The sequence below is a fragment of the Canis aureus genome, chromosome 35 (genome assembly GCF_053574225.1).
Source record: "Canis aureus isolate CA01 chromosome 35, VMU_Caureus_v.1.0, whole genome shotgun sequence".
In the NCBI taxonomy this organism is placed as follows: Eukaryota; Metazoa; Chordata; class Mammalia; order Carnivora; family Canidae; genus Canis; species Canis aureus.
The window spans coordinates 5,591,996-5,619,123 of record NC_135645.1 but is presented as its reverse complement, the minus strand read 5'-3'; the positions used below and the strand labels follow the sequence as shown (position 1 = coordinate 5,619,123).

At 42.8% G+C, this 27,128-nt stretch overlaps 1 protein-coding gene across 6 annotated transcripts in view; it reads left to right on the top strand.

Annotated features, from left to right (window-relative positions):
• PARP14 (poly(ADP-ribose) polymerase family member 14) overlaps window positions 1-27,128 on the top strand; it is a 35,013-nt gene that overhangs the window by 6,327 nt on the left and 1,558 nt on the right. For 2 of the 6 annotated variants that reach the window (XM_077884454.1, XM_077884455.1), the window contains 12 exons: window positions 3,886-4,128; window positions 6,479-6,715; window positions 10,708-12,926; window positions 13,992-14,228; window positions 14,766-14,987; window positions 17,497-17,575; window positions 20,127-20,276; window positions 20,767-20,829; window positions 21,161-21,328; window positions 22,234-22,440; window positions 24,845-25,444; window positions 26,947-27,080. In XM_077884454.1, the coding sequence (XP_077740580.1) occupies window positions 3,886-4,128; window positions 6,479-6,715; window positions 10,708-12,926; window positions 13,992-14,228; window positions 14,766-14,987; window positions 17,497-17,575; window positions 20,127-20,276; window positions 20,767-20,829; window positions 21,161-21,328; window positions 22,234-22,440; window positions 24,845-25,444; window positions 26,947-27,080 (4,559 nt within the window). Of the gene's footprint in view, window positions 1-3,885; window positions 4,129-6,478; window positions 6,716-10,707; window positions 12,927-13,991; window positions 14,229-14,765; window positions 14,988-17,496; window positions 17,589-20,126; window positions 20,277-20,766; window positions 20,830-21,160; window positions 21,329-22,233; window positions 22,441-24,844; window positions 25,445-25,703; window positions 25,827-26,946; window positions 27,081-27,128 lie in introns of those variants that run through there. The other 4 variants (XM_077884456.1, XM_077884458.1, XM_077884457.1 and 1 more) reach the window with 4 other exon arrangements.

Sequence of the window (27,128 nt, the reverse complement as noted above, 5' to 3'; positions counted from 1 at the left end):
ACCTTGCAATTGAAGGGAGGTGAAGAGGTGCCTGGGAGATGGTGATAAACTCAGAGCCCACCTGTGCCCAACCAGCCATCATGAAGCAAGGACGTGATGTGCCAGTGTGTGCCATGTGTGGCTAAGTCAGTGTCCGAGCACTGGATAGGGAGGGTGCTGTCCTCTGGAGCCACAACAGGAGGATGGACGAAAGCTTCTAAGTGCTGGGTGCGGTATGTGGGTGTGGCACCCCTAGACCAGCAGCAGCTCTTCTCATCCCATCTGCTGTAGGAAACAGCCTGCAACCTCTGCTATGGACTCTGCTACTTATCTAGTGTCTGGGTATGGCCTGCAGTACACCTGCCAGGTAGTGTAGAAGCAGCTCGTTTGCCTGGCGAAGCCTGCTGTTATAAAGGGGAGGAGGTGATGATGTGTCCTGAATGGCTGAGCAAGAGAGACAAAGTGGTACATATATCCAAATCTTAGGGAAAACGAATTCCCAAAAATATATAAACTATTATCCTCTAAAATTGACACCATCTTGAGAATATGTTTAGATTTTTGCAACTTTCTCTTTCGACAATGGCAGTAGGCTGAGAGCTGCCTTTACTCGGCAAACCGACCAGATAGGGATGTATGGATTGTTTTTACCTAACCTGGAGACACTATTCAACTGTAGAATCTAGGATGTGGGGTTTTCTTAAGAAGCTCACGGTTCTTAAGAGATAGGAATTTTTTGTCTCCTAGAGTAATTCCTGATTTCTAGTCTGCAGATATGGAACTGGCTCACGTAACAGTGGGAGCTCCCTAAATCCTTATCTGTTCTTGGCAAATGCCTTAGCTGCTGTATCCTCAAGCTCAATTTTAGAGCGGGAAGTGGTTTTATATTGGTACATCTATATCTGTGCCATTTCCTGAGTCTAGACTTTAATCAAGTCTGTGTTTCTTATGGTTCCATAGATTTTACCCTAACTCTGTCTTCACTGATTTGTCAGCGCTGTTTCAGATTTGCTTACAACACCAAGTATATTCTCAGAAAGAGCCGTCCAGCCCCACCCCACCAATGGACTTTTCATTGTCCTGGAGACTTTAGACTCATTCGCTGACCTGTTTTTGCATGACCCAGACTCTAATGATAGTAAGCAGCAGTAAGAAGTTGGGCAGTCTTTAACAAGGTAGCTAGCTGGCCCCTTTAAGAGACATAAGCGGGTGTCCCTTGTCCAATGGTCGCTGCACACTGAATCCTGATAGTGACCCTAAGGCTAAGTGTCTTGAAATTAGTTGGAATGGTGTAGACAGGTTTCAGAACTGAGCAAAATCAGGGTGGAGGGTGGTTTCCTAATAGGTCCCACATTTCAGGGATGAGGAGAACAGAGAATACTGCACATTGGGTGCACTGGGCATGCCCGCAGCCCCGGGCTTAAAGTTGGAGAGGGACAAGCAGTTGACAGAGGAAGGGGAGGGCAGTCAAGCCACATGCCAACACCAGAGGGTGTGAACACTGAGCTAATGTCCTGTTCCAGGCTAAGCTGAGTTGGGCTGGGTCTGAAAGGTGGAAACCAGCAATTAGAAGAACCTGTAAAAGAGAGACATGCAAGAGCAGAGAAATACTGGTCACGCGTGGTTAGCAAATTCTGGCTTTTTCAAGTCTATATTTCTAGCCTGGACTCTCTTCCAAATTCCAAACCTTGTGTCTGGCCCTCCTGTTGGAAAATACGTTAGAGCCACCATGTCAAAGCCACCTGTGTCATCTTCTTCATCAAACTGGTACCTTGATTGGCTTTTTTATTCCTCTTGAAGTACACAACCAGTCTGCCCATCACCTGCTAGAAACTTCAGTCATTTCTCTCCTTTAAGCCTTCACACATATTAGTCACGGAGACTTTAATCAATTAAAAAAAAACTTTCCTCATCTGTCCCTCCTTCATGCCAGGCTCCCGTTATTACCTCATAGATCCAGCGTGGCAGGCACACCCTGCTTGGCCGCCCTGTATCTGATGTCCTTCCCCTTAACTCTGACCGGCCCTTTTACTATTGCTAAATATCCTGTCTTCCTTATCACAGAACCTTCCACAACTCCCCCTTACTACCGACTGCAAGAGAAAGTCCTCACCGCACTTTGGATGGAGCTGACTTTTCTGGCCTTTTCTTATATTTGCACACAAGTGCTCCCTGAGCTTCATCGGTCAGATCACCATTTCCTGAATAGTTTGGCACAGGCATGGTGCTCTGCTCTACTTCTGTGGCTCACAATCCCTGCTACCCCACTTCTATCTAAACTCAAGAGAGCTTTCAAGACCCACTGAGCTTCCTGACACCTTTTCCTTTTCCTGACACCTTTCCAAGGCAACCCAGTCTCCTTGTTTCCCTTGGGTTCCTGGTTGGATTGTTGATGCTCTTGATTTGGCAGTTAACCAAGCCTCTCTTGTGATGAACCTTCTAATAGTCATAAGGTCATAAAACTATGCTGCTGGGAAGGCTCTTACCATTCGGTTAATCCAATACTGTTTTGTAAAGAGACATGCCTGAGGTCGCATGGCTGAAATGTGGCAGCGTCTGGGGTGGAACTCCCACAACCTCACCCCCAGCTCGGCAGTCTTTCTGCTTTGTCACACCTGGCTCATTGAATGCTGTTATTATTGAATCCTCCAGCTCTTTGTGTATTTGGCATGAGTACCTGATGTTACCTCCAGCGCAGAGCAGGAGTCCGTGTCAGGGTGTTAGATCTAACTGCTGGAACAAACAACCACCCACATCATAGGTCAGTGTGGTCAGCAGCTGGGGAAGGGAGGCGTCTACACCGCTTCACAGCCATTCAGGAATTCCAGGTTCTTTCCATCTCTTGGCAACATTACTTTTGATTTGTGGCCTCCAATGTCACTGCAAGGGAGAATGGAGATTCACATAAAGGAGATTTGTACCGGCCAGGCGTGCAAGTGCGATTCACACTTCCACCCATATTCCATTAGCCACACGAACTCGACTGTGGGAAGTCTGGGAAATGTGGCCCAGAAAGAAAACTAAATGGAATTTGGTGAGCACGTAGCATCTTGCTCTACCATAATAGATGTTTACAAATGTCAGTTCCTTTTGTCATTTTTCTTGTGTATCTGCGTTAGAAAATCTGTAAGCTCCTTATCTGCTGTTTTCTGTGTGCACCCCTCCCCACACCTCCCGTGCCTTGAGCGTAGTAAGGGCCCCAGTGGAATCGTCACTCACAGAATGTCTGAAGATCCTATCATACGCATCATACTGCCCTGGACAGGCAGAGAGTGGGCCTGACCTGGTGCATAGCTAGGGCTCACGTAGGGCTGACAATGCAGAGGACCAAGCTGCCTGGGAGGATTGCTGTCCGGTGAGCTGGATGCATACATACAGCTCTCTGGCCCATTTTACTTTCTATGTATATTCCTTTGTCATTCAATGACTCTCTTTTTTCTTCTTGGTGATGAAAACGTATTACTTTTCAGAGCATAATGTGCTACATGTCATCAGATATTCTTGCCTTCCTCCAGTGGCCCAAGCAGTAAATCTTCGATTCAGCAAACGCTATTGAGCCTCAAGTATATTCCATGTGCTGGTGATACAAGGATGACTAAACATGTCCCTTGCTTTTGAGAAGCTGAGTTCAAGAACTAGAATGAGGTGCTGGATAGAAGCATATGTCAAATGCTATGAAAGGTTCCTCAGAAAGACAAGGCAGGAGGGGCATACCAAAAATCAGGCTCATCAATAATAGTTAAATGCTACATTTTATTTTTAATTAAACAAAAAGCCTTCTAAGATCTGTTTTTATTTGAGTTAGTCAAGAGAAGGAAAAGGACAGTGTCATATGACAATTTACTTTGCTAGGACCATGGTAGACAAATGTAACATCTTGTGCCTCTTTTGTCCTCCTAAAATCAGATGTGTCAGAGGAACTGGATATAAAACTTTCTCTCAGTAGAAGAGGAGAGAGAATGGAAGATACCTCAGAAGAATGTGAAAATACTTCCTCTTTGGTTGCATTTGAAAATCTCAAGGCAAATGTAACTGATATAATGTTAATCTTGCTAGTGGAGAATGTAAGCGGCCTGTCCAGTAATGATTTCAAAGTGGAAGTATTACGAGATTTTGATGTTGCTGTAGTTACCTTTCAAACGCATACAGGTAAGATCAAGTAATGCTGCATTTGCCAATCTTCTTTGCACCGCACTTTGGGATCTGAGACACTCAGCTAATAGAATCTCTCTGAAAGTTTGACTTTTTCCAGTAGCTAGTAAGAGAAGATTCCAAGTTAGAATAGATGCTTTTTTATTTTGAAAGAGAAGATTTGTTTTAAAACTGAATTCTGGTATGTTCAGTAAATCAGACTTTATTGTATGAGTGTGTGTGTGTGTGTGTGTGTATGTGTGTGTTAGTGTTAGAGAGAGACGAACAATAGACACAGATTATACACCCAAATAGAAATCTAAAGTCTTAGGTTATTAAAGTGATTCTAAGGAGTCGAGTCAGCATTTTCACGTGTTATCTCACTGGGAGAAGTAAATATTGATCTGTGTTACCAAACTAGACTTAATGGAATGTAATAATGATAATAACAGCAGACACTCATATAGAGATACTGTAAGTCAGGGACTGTGTGCCAAGCCTGTGCCATGTGTCAATGTATTTATTCCTTTTAACAACCTTTTGAGATCATTGTTATCACTCCTCATTTTATAGTCGAGGAGCCGGAGATGCAGAGATGCTAATCAATTCTTGGATTTGAACCTCGGCAGCCCACCTCTACACAGCCGGTTGTCTTGTTTCCTTTACCCTATATTTCCTTAGTACTAGCATGGTCATCCCGTATGCAGGAGAGTAAGTGCACGTGATGCAGGAAATGAGTGCTGTTCAAGGTCTGTGTGTGGAGTTATCTCCAGAAAGACCAGGGATTCTTCTGTTCTAATCCGAGCCTTCACTGTCCCATGGCCATGGTAGGAGAATGGCTAAGTAAGAGCACAGGTCATGAAGTCAAAATTCTAGCTCCACCATTTGACTAATTCTCTGAGGTTGTCCAAGTTACTACCTTCTGGGCTTTGCTTTTCTCATCTATAAAATAGAGGAAAAAACACCTACCTGATACAGCTTCTAAGAGGGTTAAATGAGATAATGTGTGCAAAGCCCTTCATATAGTACCTGAGACATAGTAAGAGCTCAGTGAAGGGTGCTATTCTTATTTCAAATATATAATTATTTTTTATAAAGGAAAAACTAAGTGGACTTGCTTTTGTTCATTAATCACACCTACTATGTGTGATTACTGCTATGTGCTAGGCACTTGCCTACGTGCTGAGGGTACCTAGATGAATAATTCTTGGCTTGCTCTTGAGGAACTCCTGTGGAGTTAGAGACTCATAAGTAAATGAAAAATGAAGATGTGAGAGGAGAAGCTGCCTCTCTCAGCCATAAAACAGCAGGCTTCAGGGAAGGGGGGGAGGGGACCCAAACAAGGTGGCTTGGTTTTGCCTTGCTTTCTCCCGTCTATGAGGTCAATGCTCCAGTGGTCCCAGTCTCCCAGGTCCCCAGTACACTGTTGTTTCCCGCCACTGCTCTTCTCTCTGCCTGAAAGCTCTCCTCCCCTTATCTATCTGCTAAACTCTTCTTCATCCTTCAGAACTCAGATCAGCAACTACCTTCTCTGGGAGTCCTTGTGGGATTTCCACTTATTTATCCTCCTGCGTCATCTGATCCCGCAATAGGTCATTTGTGTACTTTCAAGACTCCCTCCCTCCCTCCTTCCCAGATGGTGAACTTTCAAGGACTTGTTATATTCATCAATCTAACCCCAGGTCAGCACAGTGCGGGCACATCATGGGCCCACCTTCGATATTTATTAATTTGAAAGAGATAATCAGAGTCCTGAAGGAGGAATAGGACCAAGACAAAAAAAAAATTAGAGACTTTAGATATAGGTGATTATATATACTGAGGCAAAAGAGAATAGGGTTTTCAAAATAATGGCTAGTTTTGGGGACAATATGGAAAATAAAATGAATGGCAGGAAATAACCAGAAGTGATGTTTGGTAATTACTTTGGAATCAAATACCCAACCAAGGGCATTTTGAGCCTAAGGAACGTGAACTGATTCCTATAGGTAATGGGGAGCCGTGGTAGGATTTGAGAAAAGAATGTAGTGAGAGGATTTGTATCGTAGAGAGAGCACCCAGGTAGGATGTCAAGGGGGGTTGGAGAGAGCTGTGACTGCAGGCGAGGACACAGCTCTGGGGCAGTAAGCCAGGTGAAACATTCACGTGTGTATAACCAACCGTTCAGAGACTGGGAGTTGTAAGGATGCAAATTCTCACATAGAAATTAAAATCTTGCCTCTAAAAATTGAGCGCTTAAAAAAAATATAAAAATTGAGTGCTTAGCTATCTTCTTTATCTCAATTAATATTCAGACAGTTTCTTCTGTATAATATAAAGGTATGATCATAATTTCCTGACTGATCTATCGATTGATTTTGATTTGTAGATGCCGTCAAATTCGTTGATGATTGTGCCAGGCACCATTCAGTGAAACAACTTCAGCTTTCTCCAAGACTTCTGGAAGTGACAAAAACAATCAGGGTTGAAAACTTGCCACCTGGTGTTAATGACTATAATTTGAAGTGTTTATTTGAAAATCCACAAAATGGAGGAGGAAGAGTTGCCAGTATTGAATGTTTTCCTGAAGAGAGTTCGGCTCTGATTGAGTTTTTTGACAAAAAAGGTAACATCTATGAGCCTGATTCTGTGAACCTACCTGACATAATCTAAACCATTTTAGCAGAGCTTAAGTTATCAGTTGGGTTCTAATGCGTTTTACTTCTTATTCATAAGTTTCACGGAAATCCAATTAGTAATCCTGTTCATCTGGGTTATGATAGTTAATGAGTCCAGTGATTTAAACTTTAGAGAAGCAATGCTAACTTTTGAAAGACATAAGGAGATTCTCTCATGAGTTTCTACCTAGAGTGAAAAATATATAATTCGTAGACTCTTTGAAATACTGTATATAAAAAAGACTGGGAGTTGTAAGGATGTAAATTCTCACATAGAAATTAAAATCATGTGTGTTTCAGCTGTACACTTGGTAGAAAGTCTCAATTTCAACAAGGTTAGGTAAAGAAATATTCAGAAACACGTACACTTCCTATAAAGTATCACTACTTCCCCTTTCGCCTGTCAGTCTCATCGGTCAGAAATTAATAGGGACAGTAAATGGCATCCAATGGATGTCTGCTAGATTGTTCTTTGCAGCAACCTTGTGAAAAACCATGTCCAGTTGAACTTCATGGAATCATTTCTGAGGGTTTTTTGGATATTAGATGGCCAGTTCACTGAGACATGTAGACTCAGCTCGGAGATTCCCCTTGGTGTTTGAAGGTGGAGGCTGAGGAATAGGAATCAGGGGGGCTGACGTCTTAGGGAGAGGAGGAACAGTGGGCTTGGGATTAATGGGGGGAGCATGAGACATGATCCTGTGGCATTCCACCCACTGAAGATAAACTGCTTCATGGGAGATACATGGAGGAAACTCCCTTTGGCTTTGATGAGTTGGGGAAACTGGAGTGAAGGTGTGGTTTGGATTAGAATGGAATAAAAGTCCTAGTGTGTTCCTTGGGCAAGGGGACAAAAGAGGTCACAATTGGTTTAAATCTCCCTGAACCTGGGCTTGGACCCAGGGAGAGAGCTACGTGAAGCTGCCTAGAAGTTAACCTTCCAATTTATGGTGGGGCTTCGAACCTCTTGAAGGCCTGGTGCAGTTGGCTCTGTCTCAGGATGTCTGCATTACACGTGGATGACTAATAATACGAACTATGTAATTAGGGTTATTTGATGCAGAGCTGCACCTGTGACCAGTTGGGCACTCTTCAAAGGTTCCCCTTCGTGACTATGTTGGCCATGCCTCCCCATCTAAACTCATGAACTCTCTGTTCTCTGTGGCCTGAGATACGCTGATTTTTCCCTTTCTTTGGCTGCTCCCCCTCTTATAATCATAACTCACATTTGCATAGCTCTGCAGGGCGCTACAAAGTGTATTCGCAGACACTGCTCTGTGGACATTGCCAGTACTGTAATCCCTATTTTACAAATAAGAAACAGGCACAAAAAGGTCAAATAACTTGACTAAGGTTACACAGCTAGTAAGTGACAGAGCCAGTATCTGAACCTGGTTAGTCTAGCCCCTAATCTCTGCTCTTAAGCTCTTCATTCTTTCCCAATCTCCTGTTCACCTATAACATTAATTTTTCCTATGGGCTATTTCACCACTTACAATGGGTTATTAGTAATGAGGCCAACTGTAGCAAAAGCTGGATTAAAAACATAATTTGCCAGCAACCTACATTTTACGTAGATTATTTGAGAGGAATAAATTAGGCACTTATTCTGGAATTACTTTGTTCAATTTTACAAGATCTGATTCATAAAATCTTAAGGAAAGGAACTCTTATTGAATAACCTACTCTAAGTAAAATCTTTTGCTGTGTTTTCTGCCACAGTAGCTCACTGAATCCTAGTAATGCTGTGCATATAGTTACTTTTTCTTGAAGAGGAGGACACAGGATGGAGAATTTAAGGCACAGCAAGGTGACATCTGTGATGCTTCTTGAGTCAGACAGATCAGAGTTCAAATCCTGGGTTTGGTGCTTACTAGCTTTGTGCTCTTGGGCAAATTATTACTTTACTTATTTATTATTATTTATCTCTATATTTTAAGATTTATTTATTCATTTATTTATTTGAGAGCACAGGCACAAGCAGGAGGGGCAGAGGGAGAGAGAGAATCTCAAGCGGACTTCATGCTGAGCACAAAACCTGACATGGGGGCTCTATCTCATAATCCTGAGGTCACGACCTGAGTCAAAACTAAGAGTTGGACGCTTAACCGACTGAACCATCCAGGCGCCCCTGTATATATATTTCTTGAAGTATAGTTGCCGCACAATGTTATATTAGTTTCAGGTGCACAACAAAGTGATTCAACAACTCTATACGCTCTGCTCACAAGTGTAGCTACCATTATCGCCATTCATACGGCACTGTCACAATATCATTGATTCTATTCCCCTGCTGTACCTGTCATCCCTGTGACTTACTTATTCCATAACTGGAAGCCTGTATCTCCCACTGCCCTTTATCCATTTATCACAGGGGCTTCACCAATTCAACCAAGAGTCCACAAGGATTCCTTTTTCTCTACGTCTTCATCAATACTTGTTATTTCTTGTATTTTTGATACTAGCCATTCTGACAGGTATGAGGTGGTATCTCCTTGTAGTTTTGATTTGTATTTCCCTGATGATGAGTGATGTTGAGCATCTTTTCATGTGTGTCCGTTGGCGATCTGGATGTCTTCTTTGGAAAAATGCCTACTCACTCAGGTCCAGTGTTGAGCAATTTACTTTAACCCACCGAAAGCCTGTTTTCTCACCTATAAAACAAGGCTCACCGTTATTACATGCCTCAGAAGAATTTGTGAGGATCGAATGAAATGATACCTGCACATGGTGGGTCTCAGTACACGTTAGTGGTCACTGGTCCTGCCCAGGCTCAGGGCCCATACAGAGCCATGTTGGGAAGTTCCAGCTATGTGTCTTGGCCTCTGAAGGCCATGTTCTTTTTGTGACATCCGGCTCCAGGCCTAGGAGACAATCATGCACAAGGTGAAGTTATTTTTCACATATTTCTATAAGGATGCTATTTTAATCCAAGGTGTTACTGGAATTCATTCTAATTATCTTCCTTCTTAGACCCTTTTCACCTAATAACTAACACAAGGGAAAGAAGAGTACCCCCCAACACATACACACACACACACACACATACACACACATACACACACACATCCCACCCTAGGGACCACCCCAGCAGAAGTGGCAGGAGGGGGATCATAGCAAGGACAAGGGGAAGGGCAGGACTTACTGAATCCAAGTCCCCAGAGCTGGGTTCTCCAACGACCATGAGCCTATCTTGTTTGGAAACCCTGGTAAAGGGGCAAGAGTGTGGGTTTTAGGGTTAGACAGATACTGGCTCAAATCTTAGCTCAGATATTTGTCATTAACATGGTCCCATCTGAGTTACCTAACCTTCCCTAGCCTCAGTTCTATCATTTGTAAATAGGGGTGATAATAATAGTGCCTCTACTTCAAAGAGTTGTTGAGAAGCTTAAATAAATAAGTATGTGGAAAGAACTTAGAATGGCATCTGACACATGGTAAGCTCTGATAATTATTATTATGCTCTTTCTCTTAGAGGGATTACTAGAATAAATCAGCTAAGAAGCCTAAAACTGTGAGACTGTGCAAGAAGCAGCGTATATCATGATTCTTACACGAGCTTTGCTTTGAGCACCAGAATATTCTTTGCACAAGGGCAAACATGACCCCCATATTTGTGAACAAATTCTTATCTATTTGTTAGCCTGGTGGTGATAGATCAGTGTTATCAGAAAACAGAAAATAGAATTTACTTAACAGAATTTCAACATAGAGTGATCTTGGTTGAAAAGTATTCCATTAAACAAAGGATACCTATGTAGGATTAATAAAAATCAATTTACACTTGAGCACTTTGAGAGTAGTGCTGCTTTCTAATAGCACGTTATAACATCAAAGATTTACAATCATTAGGATTCTTTTTTCCTCTAATAGTGAAGTGTTTTTTTTTTTTTTCACTTGAAACATCACACTGGAATAATTTTATTTCTTTCCTTTTAAGTGTTACACACCATCATGACCAAGAAACTTGAATTCAAACATATGCCACTCTCTGTGTTTCCGTACTATACCTCTCTGGGCACAGCCTTGTACGGAAAGGAAAAACCTCTGATCAAGCTTCCGGCACCATTCAGAGAACCATTAGATCTTCCCTTATGGAGGTTCTTGCAGCAAAAGAATCATCTGATCAAGGAGATAAATGATGAAGCGAGACGATGTCACTGTGAACTAATATGGTCTAAACTCAGTGCTGAAGTTACTATCAGACCTGCGACCACATTATTCTGTCTAGGTAGACTGAAAATCAGGACCTGGAGGGAAGATGTTTCCATGGCATTCTCTAGCATCAGGTCTAAGTATAAAGTTACTACGCTTACTGTGGACCCCACGGTGTGGGACACCGTAAGAAATCATTTAGAAGACGACAGGATTTTGATAGAGTTTGATACACTGACAGGGACTGTAACCTTAGTGGGGAAATCAGAGGATGTACAGAACGTGGAGCCACAAATCAAGGAATTAATAGAAAGTACCGTTCAAAAAATTAAGAGAGAAGAGCAAAGTCTAGAGGAAAAAGTGGCTCTTTCTCCCGGAAGGTATTCTCTTTTGTGTCACAGCAACGCCCTAGAGCATCTCCGCACTGAGTGCCCAGAGGTGGAGATGTGTTACGACAAAGCTTCTCAACACATGTGCTTCAAGGGTCTCCACGCAGATGTGAATAAAGCAAAGTGTGAAATACAGAAGAAGATGGACATCATGGTTCAAAAAAGCATCGAGCTTCCCCCTGAGATTTTCCAGTTTTTGCAACAAGTAGACTGTGTAGAATTTTCGAAGTCTCTTTTGGTGGCACAGAAAATTCTTGCAGTTTATGAGCTAGCAGGTACAGCTGTCGTCCTAACCGGCTATTCCTCTGCAGTCCTATCGGATGCCGCAAAGCAGATGGTCACTGCTTTAAGTTACAAGCGCCTGGACCTTAAGGACGGGGAAGTTCTTAAAGGCAGGAAATGGAAAGGGCTCACTCACAGTTTGCACAGGAGACATAATTCGCCCTCTAGGACTGTGATCATCGACGAGCTCACTTCAGAAACCAAAGCCGAGGTCGTCATCGCCGGCTGCACGAGCCAAGTGAATGAAACCTACAGCTTGCTGTTCAGCTTTGTGGAAAAGCACATGAGGGTAGAGCGACTGATCGAAATCGAGCCTCCCATCGTCATTGATTACTTGAGGAGAGAGAAGAAGCTCTGCTGGCAGAAGATGAAGAGGACAAACGTCCAGGTCATTTTCAATCCGGAGAACAGGGCCCAAGGCGTCCTGCTGATCGGGCCTCAGGCCAGGGTCCTGGAGGGCGTGAGTCTCCTGGGCCAGGTGCGGGAGGCCGTGCGCGTGGAAAGCCTGCAGGTGCACACGCCGGGGGCCAGCCGGCTCTTCCGGGAGAAGGCGCCCTATTACAGAAGCGAGGTCCAGCGGCGGTTCGGCTGTTGCCTGGAGCTGCAGGAGGCCGCAGGGGCGGCGGGCCGGGGCGACGCGCACAGGGGCCTGCCTCTGGTGGAGCTGCGCCCTGGGGTGGCCCTGGCCGTGCAGCGGGGCGACCTGACCCGCTTCCCCGCCGCCCAGGCCGTGGTGAGCCCCGCCAGCGGGGACCTGCAGCTCCGCGGGGGCCTGGCGGCCGCGCTGGCCCAGGCAGCAGGCCCCGCGCTCCAGGAGGACTGCAGCCGGCTGCTGAGGACGGCGGGCCCCGTCCCTGTGGGCGGCGCCGTGGCCTCCACGGCGGGGAAGCTGCCCTACCGCCTGGTCATCCACGCCGTGGGGCCCCAGTGGAAGGACAGCGAGGCCTCGAGGTGCGTGTCCCAGCTCAAGGCGGCTGTGAAGCAGAGCCTGCGTCTGGCCGAGGCGCACGGCTGCAGGTCCGTGGCCATCCCTGCCATCAGCTCCGGACTCTTCGGCTTCCCCTTAGCCGTGTGCGTCAGGACTATCGTTCTGGCCGTCCAGGAAAGCTGCCAGCTGAGCCACGATGGGCACGCCCTGAAAGAGATTTACCTGGTGGATACAGCGGAGAAGACCGTCCAGGCCTTCGCGGACACTGTGACAGCGCTGGCCGAGGTCCCTGGACCTGCCGCCGTGCAGCCCGGCCCGACAGGTGTCCATGCAAGCGGACAGGTGTCGCTCTCCCAGGGCAATCTGAGGGTCCTGCTGGTGAAAGGAGATGCACAGAGAGCTGCGGTGAGTGTCCCCGCCTGCAGGACACCACGGCGGTGCTGGGACCCCAGCCAGCCTGTCCCGGGGGTGGGGTGGAGGCGGCTAGGACCCAGGGGGAGACCCCGTGCCCCCCTGACCCAGCCTCTCAGGTGGGGCTTCCTCAGAAAACTGGGCAACTTCACTGAGACATTTACCAACAGAGACTGGCCAGCCTATGGCGGGACCTGCGAGTGGTTTCCAGCCGATGTGAAAACCTGCAATATCTTACATCTACGCTCAGGGTCACCACTTCCACATTTGTGCTTTTTGCAGTGCCTTTACACCTGTCATATTTGGGCAGATCTGAAGTTAATTTCCTGCCAAACTTACTGAGAGCGGATACAGAAAAATCCGAGCAGAGGATGGGAGTCTTGTCAATGGCACTGAACCAGGGTCATCACTCCTCGGTGACCCATGAGGGGCAGCTTTGGAAATCACTTGCTCACGTCCCCTCTCCGGTCTTCTGGCGTCTTCATCTGGCCCAATTTAGAACATCTCTGTCAGGTCCAACCAGTCTGACCACAGCTCAGACCTCCCGGGGTTGTGTTTGTGCAGGTTCCCTCCCAGGTGACAGCCCGTCTCCCTCTGCCTGGTGCACTGATTCCTGCCCCAGACCCCACCAGCCACTGGCTCTGCTCTCCTTCAGAAACCCTGTACTAGTTATATATCGATTTTTGATGGCTCTCTGCTGTCCTGGAGTGTTTTTTTTTTTTTTTTAAATATTTCATTTATTTATTCGAGAGAGAGAGGCAGAGACACAGGCAGAGGGAGAAGCAGGCTCCATGTAGGAGCCTGACATGGGACTCGATCCTGGGTCTCCAGGATCAGGCCCTGGGCTGAAGGCGGCACTAAACCGCTGAGCCACCCGGGCTGCCCCCGGAGTGTTATTAAATAAATATCTAGCACGACTTTGCCTTGGGTGGCATTTCAGTCTCTGAAAATAATCTTCATGGTTTCCCCACTGTAGTGCCAAACCCAGTGGCTTAAATATGGTAAACCCTGAGGAATGCTCTTTGTTAGCATCTGAAACAAGTTGGTTTCGTCTTTAAGGCTGACGTTATTGTCAACTCCGTTCCGGTGAATCTCAAGCTTAATAGAGGGCTCCTTTCCCAAGCCCTCTTGGAAAAAGCTGGGCCAAAGCTCCAGGAGGAACTGGACATGGTGGGACGAGCAGTGGCTGTTGGCATGGGCACAGTTCTCCAAACCAGTGGATGCGATCTGCACTGTCGCTACGTGCTTCACGTGGTGGCTCCGGACTGGGAAGAGGGCAGCACGTCTTCACAAAAGGTAGGGCCAAGTTTGCGGTTCTCTGGGAAACTGGGTAGCTCTTGGGATCCTCCTCTCAGTATCATGTAGGTTGGATCCTCTCCGTCTGTCACATTATCAGGACGTTCTATCACTATGGCCATTTCTTTCAGCCGTGGCTGACTTCTCCCGGGGAGACTAGTTAATAATATAAATGGACTATAGTGCTCAATCATTATTGGGGCTCAGGGAAGAGTTACTGAAGATGACACGTCTTCCGTGAGGATAGCAAGGTGAGGGCGTGAAGAATGGAAGAGAATGAAGGGTCAGAGCAGTAGTTGTTTTGCTGCTTTCCTTTGTTGCTAAGTGAGTTTGGATCTTTTCAGAGGGCCTCTGAGGTTTCCTTTTCTTTTTCCTTGTCTACTCCTGTCTGGCCTTTCCTTTTCTGCCTGCCCTTAGCCTCTCTTGAGAGCAGAGGAGTAGACAGAGATCATAGTTAAAGTTGCTAAATTCTCATCATTTTTGTTCTAACTCCCCTTTCTAGGAAAGATGCATAAAGATGTGCTTTGTGCTTTTCAGATCATGAGAGACATAATCAGAAAATGTCTGGAAATCACGGAGAGCCTGTCCTTAAGATCAATTGCATTTCCAGCAATAGGAACAGGAAATTTGGGGTTTCCTAAAACTATTTTTGCTGAATTAATAACTTCAGAAGTGCTAACATTTAGTAGCAAGACTCAACTGGCAGCTTTACAAGAGGTTCAATTTCTGCTGCACCCGAATGATCATGAAAATATTCAGGTACAGTCTCACTCATTTCTGGTTATTTGGGCAGCTGAGCCCTACTGTTCTCAAATGTCTTCTTGGTGGGTCTATTAGGTTGTTTCTTTCATGTATTTTCTGTACAGGAAAGTAAAGGAGTGGTGTAGACTAGTTGCAGCACAGCAAATGTCAAGCAGCAAATTTATGGATACAGAAAAAAAATTTAACTTATTAAAAAAATTAACTTATTTGAAGAATAAAACTTCAAACATAAGTAAAAGTAGACAAAATGCCATAATAAACTGCCTTGTACCCATCACTCTTCTTCACAATGATCAACCTATGGCCAGTATGTTTCATCTCTACCTCCATTTATTTCCCTTCTTCCTATATTATTTCCAAGCAAATCCTAGACATATGCTTTACCTATAAACAATTCAGTATTTATTTTAAACAGTAGGATCCTTTTTAAAAAGTAACATAACCACAATACTGTTTCACACTTCAAATAAATTGAAAATCAGTCCCTTATTTCCTCTGTTGTCAATTCAATGTCCAAATTTCCAATTGTCTCATAAATGCTTCATTTTGTTTTGTTTTTTTTGGAGGGGTTGTTATTTATTTATTTATTTATTTATTTATTTATTTATTTATTTAATTTGAGAGAGAGAGAGAGTGTGTGTGTGCACGTGCATGTAGGGGAGGGCAGAAGGAGAGGGAGACAAAGAATCTCAAGCAGACTCCCTGAGCGTGGATCCCTGTAATGGGCCCTGGCCGGATCCCACGACCCCAAGTCCCTGTCCTGAGATCACAGCTGGAGCCAAAACCAAGAGCCCAACACAGTTGAATAACTGACCAAGCCACCCAGGCATCTTTTTTTTTTTTTTTTTTCCAGGCATCTTATTTTGTTTTTATAGCTTGTTTGTTTGAATCAGAATCCAAATAAGGTCCATATATTGCAGTAGAGCTGACATCCCTTAATCGTTTTTTAATCTAGGGGATTCCCTTTCATAGGAACCTAGAAAGTTTAGTACATAATATAAAAGTTGTAGTCCTCTAAATAGGAGGACAAACGGTTGTCTATAAATAATGTCAGGACATCCCCATGGGCATAGGAGAGTTGGAACTAGGAATTCCAGAACCATCTTCAGTTGTAGCGAGTTCATCAACCAGCTGTCCTCTTTTACACACGGAGCTTGCCTGCTGTCTCCCCACCCCTGAGAGCCCATCAGCTGGGATCCTGGTTCTGTAGTCTCCCTGTGTCTACCTCCCATTACTGGATCAACTTTTAGCAAAGAAGTTATACTTATTTTTTTCCTCCCCCTAAATCTCTCTTGCTTGTTTCAAAGGAGAAAGAAAGTGATGATTTGAGGATGTCACTACCAGGCAAAGAAATGAAATTCACAGGTTTATTAACCCTAGGATTAGGGTCCTCCAGAGAGAACTACTTTCTAGTGATTCCTCTCCTGGGACAAATTAAAATTAAAAAAATGGAAGTGTTGCTGTCTTATGTGACTATCTTTCTTCTTTTTTTTTTTAAATTTTTATTTATGATAGTCACAGAGAGAGAGAGAGAGAGAGAGAGAGGCAGAGACACAGGCAGAGGGAGAAGCAGGCTCCACGCACTGGTAGCCCGATGTGGGATTCGATCCCGGGTCTCCAGGATCGCGCCCTGGGCCAAAGGCAGGCGCCAAACCGCTGCGCCATCCAGGGATCCCTGACTATCTTTCTTTTACTACTATGTTGTTGTGGTGGTTGTTTTTTACAATTGGCAAGGTACTTGCTCTTACCGATTATGAAAAGAATATTCATTGTAGAAACTTTGAACCACACAAAATGCATACATTCTTTTAGTTGCATTTCGTCTTCTTTTATACATGTGTACTTTTAGAAGCAATTACAGGGATGCCTGGGTGACTCAGTCAGTTGAACATCTGCCTTTGGCTTGGGTCATGATCATGGGGTCCTGGGATCAAGCCCCACACGGGGCTCGCTGCTCAGCAGTGAGTCTGCTTCTCCCTCTGCCTGCCCCCTACTTGTGCTCTATCTCTTGCTCTCCCTCTCTCACTCATTCTCCCTCAAATGAATAAATAAAATCTTTTTAAAAAGTGGGATTATATAATGCAACTTAATAGCATTTTTTTCATTTAATAGTATAAAAAGAATTTCTCTATTCCATTAATAATTCTTTGAAAATGAGATTTTTGGTGTCTGTTAAATGTTCCAACACATGGATATACCAAAGTTTATTTAACCATTTCCCTGCTGGATTTTTGAACTTTTATCTTTTCTTTGCTATACATAGTGTGTAATGAATATGCTTGTATTTATAACTTAGTTCACATATTTTAATAGTTTTCCTAGAATGAATCTGTAAAAACAGAATTATATGTATTATTTTTATAATTTCAAAAATCCATAATGAAAATAACACTTTCAGAGTTGTTCTCTTCTAAGTATGTGTGCATGCAAGATTGAAAGCCCTGATGAATCAAATTTATTCATCTACTGAGGATTGCAGTGGTCAAAATTGTCTTTGTATTTACAGGCATTTTCACATGTATTTGCCAGAAGGACTAATGGAAATGTCGTCAGTGACACAATTCCCAAGGCTGAAGATGCACAAGGTTCCGTAAAGCTGTGAGATGATAAATTGTTTCTAGTTGCTAAATAACTATTCAGTGAAAGACGGTAGCGATGCCTTTTAGGAAGGAATCAGTTAATGACAAAGAAGATATTAAATTATATCCCACACCCCTGAGTATGTAAGACATTGGTGTGCTTATGTGGTCTGAAGTGAAAGAGTAGGCAGGCAAAATTATATAGTCTCTGCACGGCTTGTAAGTGGTGATGTGGCTGTAATTTCTAAGGATAATGTCACATGTGTTTTCAGAAATAGATACATTTAAAGAGACACCACCAACCAAATGCTTCTCCTGTGTCAGATCTGCCGTTGCTATATTTGAGTTTATCCAAACTCCTGTTTGGAGTTTGCTGAGGCTTCCTAAATCTGAATGTGTGTTTTCCCATCAAAGTTGGGGCTTTTTCACTCATTTCTTTAATCATTTTACCATACCACACTTTCTCCAGTGCCCCAATAACATGAATATGAGGTGTTTTGATAGTGTCCCACAGGTCCCCGGCATCTGTCTCTTTTTTTTTTCCTTTCTAAAATCTCTTTTCCCTCTTTTCATCACATTGGATAATTTCTGTTGATCCACCTCCAAGTTCATGGGCTCTTTTCTCTGTCCACTGCCAATCCAGTGAATTTTTTTATTTCAGATACTGTATTTTTTAGCTCTAAAATGTCCATTTGGTTCCTTTTTTTAAAAATGTAGTTTATAAACTGCAGAGCCTTCTATTTTTCCATTCCTTCCAAATCATTTTCATGCATTCAACTGCATTTATTTTGACCTCAGGGAGCATAGTTACAGCAGATGTTTTAAAGTCTTTGTCAGGTAATTCCAACAACTGGATCATCTTGAGATTAGCATCTGTAATTGATGATCTCAATCCTTGAGAACTGGTCACATTTTCCTGGTTCTTTATACGACAAACAATTCGGGATTACAGACTGGGCATTTTAAATATTATGTTGTGAAACTTGGTTCCTATGGAAATCTATTGGAAAATGGTGATTGGTTTGTTTTAGCCAGCAGTCAGTTAAGTTCATTCTAAGTGCTCTGTCTCACCTTCTGTGTGGGCAGCAGTTTCTTTCTTTCTTAAAGATTTTATTTATTTACTCAAGAGAGACACAGAGAGAGAGGCAGAGACCCAGGCAGAGGGAGAAGCAGGTTCCATGCAGGGAGCCCGATGCGGGACTCGATCCTAGGACCCCGGGATCATGCCCTGAGCCAAAGGCAGATGCTCAACTACTGAACAACTCAGATGTCTCACAGGCAGCAGTTTCAATGGTAATTTAGTTCTCAAGGCCTTTGCTATGTAGCTTGGATCTGCCCCACATGTGCAACTCCAGGTGAGCTCGGATTTATCCCACTTCATACACGGAATACTGGCTACCTTCTCCAGCTCTTCCGTCTGGGACTCCTACATTCTCTGGCTCAAGGGAGCCCATTTTCTAGGTCCTCTGTCCAGACAGACAGGGTTCTCTGGGAGCTTAAGCTGCCTGTTCAGTTGCCTCATAATTTTGTGTGGTAAGGGTTGCCCTTGTGGGCACAGTGGAGAGAGAGAGAAAGAGGAAGAGGGAGAGGGAGAGAAAGACTGAGCCAGCCACAGGTATTGTCCCTACACACAAATACATGCTTTTCTTTTTAAGAATTTTTTTTTTTAATTTGAGAGAGAGAGAGAGAGAGAACAGGAGAAGGGGAAGGGCAGAGGGAGAGAGAGAATCTCAAGCAGACTCCTTGCTGAGCTTGGAGCCCCACATGAGGCTCAATCTCACAACCCTCAAATCATCACCTGAGCTGAAATCAAGAGTCAGACACCCAACTGACTGACTCACCCAGGCGCCCCCACATACACGCTTTTCAGACCATAAGGGCCTTTCCTCTTGATTCTTCTGGACAGAAAGGACCGAGTGTTTTTCAGAGTTTTAGCTTCCTGTGGTGCCACTGTGGAGTTCTGCAGCTGGGCTCATCTTGAGGCAAGGCCTGAATTAGAAAAGGAAAAATAGGGACAATCATGAGGATTCCTTCTCATACTTTTCAGCTCACAGGGACCCATTTTCTTTTTCTAATCCTCTGGCCACAAAAGTGGGGATTCTTACTGCATAGTTCTGCAACTGGGGCCACCTTCAGGAGAAAAGAGGAACATTTTTGAAACAAAATAAAATGGGAAACTCTCCCTCCCCTTTACAGGTGGCTTCTTCAAGTTTCGACTCCCTCCCCCAGCCTGCCCACTGTTTACTTTTCAGGTCTCAGTTAGTGGCTTTTCGTATTTATCCTGCACTTTTAGTTATAATTCATGAGTGGGACAGGTGCTTGGGGTCCTGACGTTACCTTGGCCAGCAGCAGAAGTCCACATTTGATACGTGTTAGATTTTATAATCCTTTCCCAGAAACTGGCAATCACTGGAGCTCAGAGTCAGGGCTGGTTAAAGGCTGGAGATCACAGGGAGGGGGAAGAAGAAGTATGAGAGGAATGCATCTGAGGAGTCTGAGATCTAGGTCGTTCTTCTGTTGCTGACTTCGTTGGGGACTCCATTTCTTTTCTTCTCAGGTTCCTATGGGACTGTGTCTAGCCCAAATGTAGACATGCACGAAATGAAGATTGGTCCCATCATCTTCCAGGTGGCCTCTGGAGATATCACCAAAGAAGAGGCAGATGTGATCGTAAATTCAACATCGAAGACATTTAATCTCAAAGCAGGTGCTTCACTTGTAGGATTTTGAGTAGTCTAATAGTCAGCTATCCTACAGTTGCTATCACCAAACTGGTTTCTACAAATTTGGCTTATTAATATTAACAATATTAAAATTATTTTGACATGGTTTCTAATAATTGGTTAACAGTTTATTTATAAGTTTTTCTTCTTTCTTATCAGAAATACCCACGTTATAGGATTCTTTGATGATTGAGAAAGCTTTTTAGATGATGAAGCAATCTTTCTGATCCAGATGTACTATTCTGATTTTTAAAAATATTTCTTTATTCATGAGAGTCACAGAGAGAGGCAGAGACACAGGCAGAAGGAGAAGCAGGCTCCCAGTGGGGAGCCCACTGTGGGATAGGATCCCAGGACCCTGGGATCACGACCTTAGCCCAAGGCAGATGCTTAACCACTGAGCCACCCAGGTGCCCCACTATTTTGATTTTTTTAAAAATTCATTTTTGTAACCCTCTTGCTTCTCTCCTGTAGGAGTGTCCAAAGCAATTCTAAAATGTGCTGGACAAAATGTGGAAATGGCATGCTCTCTCCTAGGTAAGGCACAGTATTGTTTTTTGGTTCAAAATTGTAAGTGGAATGCTGAATATGGGAGGCTTTGGAGAGGCTGAGGAAAGCCTTGGGACTGGGGAGACAACATGTCAATCTTAAAACCATATATTTGACCAAAGAATTCTAATCATAGACAATTAGAAGTGAAAAAGTAATTTCACACTTAAAAATAGAAGAAATATTCCTCAAAGACCATAGTTAGGAGTCTTTTTTCACATAAAATGCTTTACGTGTCAAACAAAACATTTTGCTTTTTCTAAACACCCAGAGAGTGGGTTCTGTATCTAATTTTGCATCTCTGTCTTATGTTTCCCAGCTCAAACGGGCAACAGTGATTATATAGTTACAGAAGGTGGATTATTGAAATGCAAGAATATCATTCACGTCATTGGTGGAAATGATGTCAAGAAATCCATCTCCTTTGTTTTGCAAGAGTGTGAAAAACGGAATTACTCATCCATTTGCCTCCCAGCCATTGGGACAGGTTTGTAATCTCTGGATGTCGAGGTGTCCACCTTTCCTTTGCTCTGGTGCTGTTAATATAGTTAACGCAGAGTCTCGGTAAGGGTGGCTCCTCACCCCAAGGCAGCCCCTAAGGGAGTAAGCAAAACTGTGGGTGGTTTAAATGAGAGGAAAAATTTGTATGTGATTGCTTCCATGGCTTTTCATGGGACTTTTCCTGGTCTTACCTAGACAGTAGGCTTGAGAAACAAGATGTGGAATACGCTGGAAAAAGAAAAAGTCTTGTTCAGGTGGCCACCTTGAACCCAGCAAATCAGCTAAAATCTCACTGACTAGCTGGAAAAGACTTCCTAGATGCTTATGGATAACTTATGTGCAAATTATTATAGATTATAGCAGATAGCTAACAGCTCCAAGTATCTTACAAAATTAGCTTAGCTGGAATTGGGTCCCCAAAGACATCTGGAAGAATAAGGATACATGAATATAGTCAGGTGACTGAACAAAAAAGAAAAAATATCTTTTTAAAGAGCATGATATTTCAACATATATTAGCATCTTTTGCTTTTTATGGACCTTTTGAAGACATTAATGAGCCCAAAAAGGTTAATTGCGCTTTGTAACACAGAGGAACACAGTGAGCTAAGGCAACTTGACAGAGCAGATATGAGCAGCTGATACCAAAAGTTAGATTTCTGGGTCCTTTGTTCGTTGTTGGGCTATTGGCTTCCTGACATAATGGAAGAGAAACTCCCCAGTGCTTCTAGGACCTCAAAAGTGTTTGCTCATACATTGCTAGAAAAGCCCATGATGAAATACTTGGGCAGTGGGCATTCATTCTGCGAGGGCCGGAATCACCAAATTATTTCTCAGCCTTCCCAGTTGGATCTTCTCCCCAGCCCCCAGTTTTATTATCTGCCTTTCCAGGAAAAGCCCAAAAAGACCCAGATAAGGTTGCTGATGCCATAATTGATGCCATTGAAGACTTTATACAGAAAGGAATGCTCAAGTCTGTGAAAAAAGTTAAAGTTGTCATCTTTCTGCCTCATCTACTGGACGTGTTTTATGACAGCATGAAAAAAAGAGAAGCATCTCAGGCTTCTCTCCAACAGTCTCTGGAGTCTAAATTAAAATGTGAGTTGACCATTTTTATGAAATGCATGTTCCTGATACTGATGTCACATGAGAAATAGCTAATCTTTAGCAAACCATCAGAAAGAGAAATTAAGAAAACAATCCCTTTTACAATTATCCCAAAAGAATGAAATACCTAGGAATTAATTTAACCAAGAAGGTAAAAGACCTGTACTCTGAAAACTATGAAATTTCTATGAAATTGAAGATAGCACAAATGAAAAAATTTACCATGCTTATAGGTTGGAAGAATTAATATTGTTAAAATGTCCATGCTACCCAAAGCAATCTACAGATTCGGTGCAATCCCTATCGAAATCCCAATGTCATTTTTCACAGAAATAGAACAAAGAATCTTACATTTGTATGGACCCATAAAAGACCCCTAATATTCAAAGCAATCTTGAGAAAGAAGAACAAAGCTGGAGGCATTCTTCTTGGTTTCAAACTACATTACTAAGCTATAGTAATCAAAACAGTATGGTATTGGCATAAAAACAAATAGATTAATGGGACAAAATAGAGAGCCCAGAAATAACTCCATGAATATACAGATCTTCCTTCACCTACAATGGGGTTACATCCTGATAAACCCACTATAAGTTGAAAATTTTGTAAGTAAAAAACATAGATTTAACATATCTAACCTACTGGACATCATAGTTTAGCTTAACCTACCTTAGACATGCTCAAAACACATTAGCTTATGGTTGGATGAACTCATCTAACACAAAGCCTATTTTATAATAAAGTACTGATTATCTCATATAATTTATTGAACACTGTAATGAAAGTGAAAACAGAATGTCTTTACGGGTACAGAATGGTTATAAGGATATTGGTTGTTTACCCTCATGATTTCCTGCCTGATTGGGGTTTGCAGCTTGCTGTCCCTGTCAAGCATGACAAGAGAGTATGGCACCATACATTACTAGCTTAGGAAAAGATCAAAATTCAAAGTGTATCATTTTCATACTATCATAAAGTTGAAAAAATCATAAGTTGAACCATTGTAAGTTGGGGACCATTGGTGTGGTCAATTAATTTACAACAAGGGAGTGAAGAATATACAATGGGGAAAGGATAGTTTCTTCTATAAATAGTGTTTGGATGCTTGCTTCAGCAGCACATAAACTAAAATAAATAGTGCTGGGAAAACTGGACAGCCACATGCAAAAGAATGAAACAGGATTACTATCTTACACCATACATAAAAATCTACTCAAAATGGATTAAAGATCTGAAACCATAACACTCCTAGAAGAAAACATGGGGAGTAAGTCCTAGATGTCAATCTTGGCAGTGATTTTGTTTTTGGATTTGACACCAAAGCACAAATAGCAAACTACCTCAAACCAAAAAGCTTCTGCATGGCAAAGACGACTATCAATAAAATGAAAAGGCAGCCTATAGGATAGGAGAAAATATTTGTAAATAATATATCTGATAGGGGTTAGTATACAAAAGGGTTAATATATGAAGAACTCACACAACTCAATCAGAGAAAGCAATCTGATTTTAAAATGGGCAGAGGATCTGAATAGATATTTTTCTAAGGAAGACATACAGATGGCCAACAGACACATAAAAAGGTGCTCAACATCACTAATCATCGGGGAAACATAAAGAGATTTCACCCCACCTGATAGAATGGCTAATATCTAAAAGACAAGAAATAACAAGTGTTGGTGAGGATATGGGGAAAAGGTACCCTCATGCACTGTTTGTGGGAATGCAAACTGGTGCAGCCACTGTTGAAAACAGTATGGAAGTTCCTCAAAAAATCAGAACTACCATATCATCCAGAAGTTCCATTTCTGGGTATTTATCTTAAGATAGTAATAAAAGATATCTGCACCCCCATATTCGTTGTAATGGTATTTATAAAACCAAGACATGGAAAAACCTATGTGTCCACCAACAAATGAATGGATAAATGATATATTTTATATATATATATAGTATATATAAATATATATATAGAACAATATATTGTATATTTATACACACATACACAACACACATATAATATGTACATGTGTATTACACACATGCACACACAATGGAATATTATTCAGCCATAAAAAAGAAGGAAATTCAGCCATTTGTGATAAAATTAATGGACCTAGTAGGTATTATGCTAAATTAAATAAGACAGAGAAAGACAAATACTGTTTGATCTCATTTATATGTGGAATCTAAAAAACAAACTCATAGATCCATAGAACAGATTGGTGGTTGCCGGAGGAAGCACAGGTTGGTGTTGGGAGGTGAAGAGAGGTGAAAAGGTGGTCAAAAGGTACAAACTTCCAATTATAAGATACTTAATTCCTGGAGGTGTAATGTACAGCATGGTGACAAAAAGAGAGAGAAGTAGCTAATCTTCCTTTCTTTTCTGTTTTAGCATCTGTGAGTTCCCCAAGTCAGTCTCCACAAAAGCAGAATCCTTTGGTTTTGAAAAAGAAAACAGAATCAGCAACTTTTCAGGTGTGTGGTGAAAATGTAAAATGTATGAAAAATGCTCTCTCCTGGATACAGGATCTGATTACAAAGGAACTGTGTCCTTACACCAATGAAGATGAGTGTATCAAAGACTTTAATGAAAAAGAATATCACAAATTGAATGAGCTGCAGGAGAACTTAAATATTGCCATTTGTTTGGACAGTGAAAGACCTTTGATTGAGGTTTTTGGAACTGGCAACGATTTGACACAGGCTAGAAATGCAATTGAGGAAATGATCAAGGGAATTAGATTGGCCAAAGAACAGAAATCCCAGGCAGATTTTATCAGTGAATTTATAGAATGGCAATATTACAACAATGGCACTTTTCATAGTTTTGACAAAATAACTAATCTGCAATTGGAGAATGCAAGGAAGGCAAAGAAAAGGACAACTCTTGTCAAAGTTAATCATAAGAGCTACACAGTGGACCTCGTCACAAACATTGCTACAGATACAAAAGGACACCATTTACCTGTTAAGCGCTTTATGAAATCTGAAGGTGAGTCAGATCATGTGCTCGTTATCCGTTACTGCACACCTTCTTTGGACTTAACACTATACATACATCAAAATTGTAATCAAGTAGACAAAAATCAAGCAACTCTTATGGAATGAAGTAAACTTGGTCTCTAAGCTTAAGGAGCTTACCTTATGGCTTATGGCTGGGGAAATGTAGCATGGGTGCATTCAACAGTCTGAGGATGACCATCTTCATGGTAACAAGACCCAAACCCTTGCGTTTGTTTCCATCTCTACAGTTTATAGGCTTCCCAGAGCCAGTTCGGCTGTGGAGGTAATGGCTGCTGCAGGCAGGAGAGGAAAAGCCAAGGGCTTTAAAGAAAGGTGGCCCAAGGTTTTCTAGAACAAAAGAAGACAGTCTGGTCAGTGTGGGCCCTCTCTGTGTCTGTGACTGATAACCCAGGGAGGGTTGGGAGCCTGTAGGATCTTCTCTCAGAATTCACTCCCTCTCCTGCCCTAACCATAAGGTTTCCTTAATGTACGCATCAGGAAGCAGCTTTCAAATTCTCTGACTGGATCTGCTCCCCACGAAGGGGGTGCTTGTGTTGTGTGGAGGGCCATTCCTGCTTTTGAACCACACAAGTCCTCCACCGAAACTAGTAAATTGACTTTCTGTACATTATCGTCATCTCTTGTGAGATGAGTATGAATGAATTCCTCAGACTCTGAGCAACCCTAGGGAAACGACAAATCAAGTATAATATTCTGTTTAGCAGAGGAAAAAGAGAGCTACCACCACCACCTGCCTCTGAGCAAAACCTGCGTCCACCCAACTCTTAAGGATGCAGAGAACAATAATGAAGGAATGGATGAAGGGCCTTGTGATAGTGAGGAGCTCTTGCAAAAACCCACACTGCTGGTAACAAGACCATCGTAGGGAAATGATTTATTGTTAAATTATTAAATTATGACAGATTAGAGGCTGAACAGAATATGCAGCTGTGTCATACTACACCAACGATTCTTAAATCTGAGCTTGATCAAACTTAATTAAGATGCAGGTACACAAGCTCCACCCCTCAGAGAGTCTGAGTCAGTAGATCTTTGGAGTTTTTTTTTTTTTTTTTTTTTTTAATTTTTTTAAATTTATTTTATGATAGTCACAGAGAGAGAGAGAGAGAGAGAGGCAGAGACACAGGCAGAGGGAGAAGCAGGCTCCATGCACCGGGAGCCCGACGTGGGATTCAATCCCGGGTCTCCAGGATCGCGCCCTGGGCCAAAGGCAGGCGCTAAACCACTGCGCCACCCAGGGATCCCTGGAGTTTTTTTTTTCTTAACAAGCATTATAGTTGGTTCTAATGTAGGTTGTCTGTGGGCCGCACTTGGAAAAACATTCCCCTAGAAAGATAGGGAACTTCTTAAACACGTCGAGTTAGGAGATTGTAAAATAGGAACACAGATGATACTCAGTTCTTCAGTGCATACCAGGAATGTGCAGGTGGGCCTTCCCAGGTGTGTGGTCCTCAAATGTCCTCCTTGCAGTGGTGATCCCTGAGCACTGGAGTGATATGAAGCAGCAGGATGTCTGTGTGGTTGAGCTACAGCCTGGTCATGCAGAATATGACACAGTGGCAACCAAGTTTAATCAGACCTGCTCACACCTCTACATAGAGAAGGTAAGCCTTCTGCTGACGTGGCGTCTCTTAATGGTGGAAATAAGTTAT